The 5,375-nt window shown below is 37.9% G+C and overlaps 1 protein-coding gene across 1 annotated transcript in view; it reads left to right on the top strand.

The window, feature by feature from the left end:
• LOC106871393 (intraflagellar transport protein 122 homolog) overlaps window positions 1-5,375 on the top strand; it is a 264,510-nt gene that overhangs the window by 184,436 nt on the left and 74,699 nt on the right. The window contains exon 21 of the mRNA XM_052966749.1: window positions 538-644. Within this exon, the coding sequence (XP_052822709.1) occupies window positions 538-644 (107 nt within the window). The remainder of the gene's footprint in view (window positions 1-537; window positions 645-5,375) is intronic.

The raw sequence follows: 5,375 nt of genomic DNA on the forward strand, positions 1-5,375 counted from the left end.
GGGGGGGGGGCGATAAAATAAATACCAGTCAAGTACTGGGGTTGATGTAATTCACTTATTCCCCTCCACCCGAATGTGCTGGCCTTGTGCCACAATTTTAACCATTATTATTATTATTATTATTATTATTATTACTTCCGCCTTTGTGAAGGTGGAGGTATTGTTTTCAGTCATGTTTGTTTGTTTGTCCATGAACAAGATATCTCAAGAAGCACTGGATGGATTTGGATGAAACTTTCAGGTATGTTTTGCCTCGTGACTGGCACAAACTGATTAGATTTTGGGAAAAATCCAGTACCGGACAAGGATTCTGGATTATTTTTCTGCTTTTTTTTTATTCAATTTTTGAGAGCAGCCAGGTTCATTTTTAGTATTCTCGTTTGTGAGAGCAGTCGAATATATTTCAGATATTCTCATTTTAAAAATCCTCTCTGGTTAATCACAGAGAGGACATTTCTGTTGCCTTGGCAGAAGTTTGCACTCTCTGAGTACTCTTGTCATTATTAATTGATTAATTAGTTAATTAATTAATTTATTTTTCTGCAGATCATCCTGAAAAACAAAGAGAAATGCTGAACAAGTTTCATGACTACCAAAGAAAAGCTGAAATGTATTACATATACCACAACATACATGAATATGTGGTAAGTTTCTGAAATTTTTCTTTTGCCTGGTGTTATCTTTGATCTGATAGTCAGAGACTCAAGTTAATTTAATATAGTTTCTGGAATGTTATAAAGTAATTCCTACAAATGCTGCATTTGTGGAACTTCTCTACAATGATTGCAGTGGAACTCTGATGTGAATGTGATGTTAAAAATACTTACTGTTTCAAAGGAAAATAATGCCAAAAGTTAAGCATTACTGAATTTCTTGTGTGTCAGAAATATCATTTTGGAAATTTTTCTGGGAATAGAATTCTTCATGATTCCTAAGAACTCACAGAAAACAGTCGTTACCATTTCTAATGAGTCAAGCAAATTATCCATCATAATTATAAGTACAGGTATGGCTCTGTGCTAAGAAGCTTGTTTCCTAATCATTTGGTTCTGGGTTCAGTCCCACCATGTGACATCTTGGGCAAGTGTCTTCTACTACAGACTCAGGCTGACCAAAGCTGTGCAAGTGGATTTTGTAAATAGAAACTGAAAGAATCCCATCAGGCCAAGTGAAATTGTAGTTGTGGCAGATACTGGTGTCACTCAACTGGCACCCATGCCAGTGGCACAATAAACCACCCATTACATTCTCGGAGTGGCTGACGTTAGGAAAGGTATCCAACTGTAGAAACTACACCAAATAAGACTGGAGTCTGGTGCAGCCTCTCAGCTTACCAGCCCTGGTCGCACCATCCAACCCATGCCAGCATGGACAATGGATGTTAAATGTTGATGATGATGATGATCATCATATATATATCTATATGTGTCTTTGTGTCTGTGTTTGTCCTTGGCCACCACCTGACAAATTGAAGCTGGTGTGTTTATGACCCCGTAAAAAGACCATTACAATAAGTACCAGGTTCTTTTTATAAAAAGTACTGGGGTCGATTCGTTCAGTTAGAAATTCTTTAAGGTGGTGCTCCAGCTTGGCCACAGTCTAATGACTGAAACAGGTAAAAGGTAAAAGCTAAAAGATGGTGTTAAAATGTATTTATTTTACTCAACTGGTATTTTCCTAGAAATCCTTTGTTTTAATTGAGGACTTGAATAGGATTGGGCTAAAAGCATTGTATGCATTTTTAACTAAGGCCTAAACATCATTAGATGCAGACGTGGCTATATGGTTGAGAAGTTTGCTTTCCAACTTGGTTTCAAGTTCAGTCCCACTGCATAGCACCTTACACTAGTGTCTTCTATTAAAGCTCCAGGCTGACCAAAACCTTCTGATTGGATTTATTTGGTGGAAGTTGTAAATGCCCATCATTTCCCTCAATTTATCCATTGGTCAATCGATCCATCTGTGTGTTTGTGTGTTTCTCTTATGTATGCTGGTTTGGTCAATAGTGGCCTCCTGCTGGTGTCATTGGCTTGTAGTCCACCACGAAAGGACATCCAATCTTCCAACCATGTTGTACAATCTATGTAAACAAAAAGCTCCTTAACCAGCATTGCCCTTTCCAGTTCCCCACAAAAAACATGTCTGGCCTATTAGTTCTTCAATAGCCTGGGAGACTATTACATCACTTGGAAACTAGTAGGGGTTGGCATCAAGAATGGTATCAGGCTATAGAAAATGTCTACCTCATTGTACTCTCATTTGAGCCTTGTAAGTATAGAATGGCAGATGTTAAAATGATTATGATGAGGTGCAGGTGTGGCTGTGTGGTAAGACGTTTACTTCCCAACCACATGGTCCTGGGTTCAGTCCCACTGTGTAACACCTAGGGCAAGTGTCTTCTACTGTCGCCTCACGCTGACGAAAGCCTCACGAGTGGATTTGGTTAGATGGAAACTGAAAGAATCTTGTTGTATACATACTTGTACATATGTGTCTGTGTTTGTCACCCACTACTACTTCACACCTGATGTTAGTGTATTTACATCCCTGTGACTTAGTGGTTTGGCAAAGGAAACTAATAGAATAAGTGCCACACTTATAAAAAAAAATTAGTACCGGGGTTGATTCATTTAACAAAAAATTCTTCAAGAAAGATGAGTGTGGTGTTGCAAATTAATTTTCTCATTTGAACATTTAAATAATCGCATATTAAATCTTCGTTTAGATTTTTTAATAATCACTTTTAGTTGCTAATTGGTATTCCTTCTAGTTCAGTTACTCGAAACAAATTAATGTTTGCACTAATAATACCGTCGTTTTGAAACTCTTACGTGGTGACTGTGTTAAGTAAGATCTTATCTACCTGATTGTTCGTTGTGCTAGAAGTAGGTGTCAAATCACCCTCAAACCACATCTTGTTCTCTTAAAAAAGGAAGTCGAAGGATGAGTTGGGGTTAAAAAATAATAGAAAAATTACGATCCCTTTTGGTTATAGCTCTGATCAGTCCAAGCTGACCCCTGGCTAAACAACAACAACAACTACAGCTGAGTATTTAATTAAGAAATATAATTATTTATTTCTTACATAGATGTCCAGTCTTGTGAGCTGTTTATAAGTTAACAATTCAACGCTAGTGGTCATTATTATGATTGTCAAGATCATCATCATCATCATCTTCATTATCACTGTCATCATCATTAACACCATCATCACCTTTATCATCGTCACTATCATCATCATTTTCCTGTTATGGGTTGACAGGTTTCCATGGCCTCTGTCAAATTTTATTTAGAGATATTGTCCTCCTTGACAGGCCACTGAACCATGTTTCACTTGCACAACTCAGTGAAGGGTTTCTAGCAAGGGTTTCTATGGTTACGTGCCTTTCCTGACACCAACCACTCTACAGAGTATACTGGGTGTATTTTATCATGCCATCAGCACTTGAGAGTCTGAAATGTCTTCATCCTCATCCAATCTAAAGAGTCATTGTGACTCTATGTTGTCTTTGCTTGATTTGTCATACACATCAGGGAGTGTACTATGCAAGAACGAGAGTCAAAGGTAACTATGGTGTCCAAAACTCTAACCCTTTTCCTACTGTGTTTCTGTTGAATGTCACTGATTTTCATCATCATCGTCATCATTTAACGTCTGCTTTCCATGCTAGCATGGGTTGGACGATTTGACTGAGGACTGGTGAACCAGATGGCTACACCAGGCTCCAATCTGATTTGGCAGAGTTTCTACAGCTGGATGCCCTTCCTAACGCCAACCACTCCGAGAGTGTAGTGGGTGCTTTTACATGCCACTGGCATGAGGGCCAGTCACGCGGTACTGGCAATGGCCATGCTCAAAATGGTGTTTTATACGTGCCACCTGCACAGGAGCCAGTCCAGCAGCATTGGCAATGACCTCGCTCAAATGATTTTCTAACGTGCCAGTTAGGCGATGCTGGTATGTTTCTAAATAATCTAAATTAAAACTTTCCATCGAAATTTCATGTCAATTTGTGTTTCAAACACCAAGCTTAACGATGACAAATACTTTTCTAAATTCTTCATTATTTTCAAAATTAATCGATACAAAAATATGGTAACGAAAAGGTTAAACTGACCATAACTGGCTTTGGAAGCAATAAAAAAAGTCCACTGATTTACAGAGGCTGTCGCATTATTTTTTCTTTTCATTTCAACATTTCATCATTGCTCTTTGAATATGACGACATATCTAACAACCAGATAATATGGATGTTAAATAGTTAAAGATGAGAGCATTAGCGATATATCAATATTATAGCTTCCGATAGCTAGGTTAAGAGATTTTTCACTTTAATAACTCAGTCACTCTGATCCTGAAATTATTGGAAACTATCCTAAATGGTGTTGCTGACAGAGATAATAAATGCCAGCTATTATCAGATTAGAGCTGTAAGTACTGCTAAGTATGGCTGACACTTGAACTTTGGCTATGTGGGAAGCTCATCAATTCTTAATTGTGCTGATGGGCAAGCTGGATGGTGAAAGATGTTGGCTATACTGACCAGGAAGTTATGTCTGTGCATTGGTTTCAGTTTCTGGTTGAACACAATTGATTTTCTTTTATACACTGCTATTAAAACCTTTCAGTAACCAATATCCATTCCCTAAATATTTATGGCTTCCTTCAGAAATGAAGTTGTTTTGTTTTTGTTGTTGTTTAGCCTCACCTTAGCCCTAACTGATCAAGCTATCAAAGCCAGTCCAGCCGTGACCCTTTCATCTATTTAAAGGTGTCTGGACTACATTGCCTGTTGTGTCCTTTCCTTATTTAAGTTAAGACAGTTGGGTGATATTTGAGAGAGACTTGGCTGTTATTTCTGAAAGCTTGTGCTTCTGGCCTTGTGCTAGCTTCCTCCTTGTTCTTAGAAGAATTCTAGGTGATCAGGTTGCCGTAAGCATTATTTTCACATGAAGTGGTGTACACTAGATTCGTAAAATCTTGGTGTCTTTAGCAACTAAGCTTCCTCAATATTGAAGATGTGCCAAATCATCCAACGTATGGTAGTAAGGAAGATGGACATTAAAAGATGATGATGATGATAATATTCATAGAAATATATATATGTATGTATATCATTATTCAGTTTTATTTAAAGATTTCTTGCCAATAGAGAAGGAACCGGTTTCTAACCTAGATCCAAAGCTCCTTCATTGGCATTTCAATATCAACAACAGGGTATTTGTAAGCCTAGTATTTATTCTATCAGTCTCTTTTGCTGAACTGCTAAGTTACAGGGACATAAACACACCAACATCGGTTGTCAAGCAATGGTGGGGGAACAATGTCACACACACAAACATATATATATATGTGTGCATGTGTGTGTGTGTGT

Source organism: Octopus bimaculoides, chromosome 3 (genome assembly GCF_001194135.2).
Source record: "Octopus bimaculoides isolate UCB-OBI-ISO-001 chromosome 3, ASM119413v2, whole genome shotgun sequence".
Classification (NCBI taxonomy): Eukaryota; Metazoa; Mollusca; class Cephalopoda; order Octopoda; family Octopodidae; genus Octopus; species Octopus bimaculoides.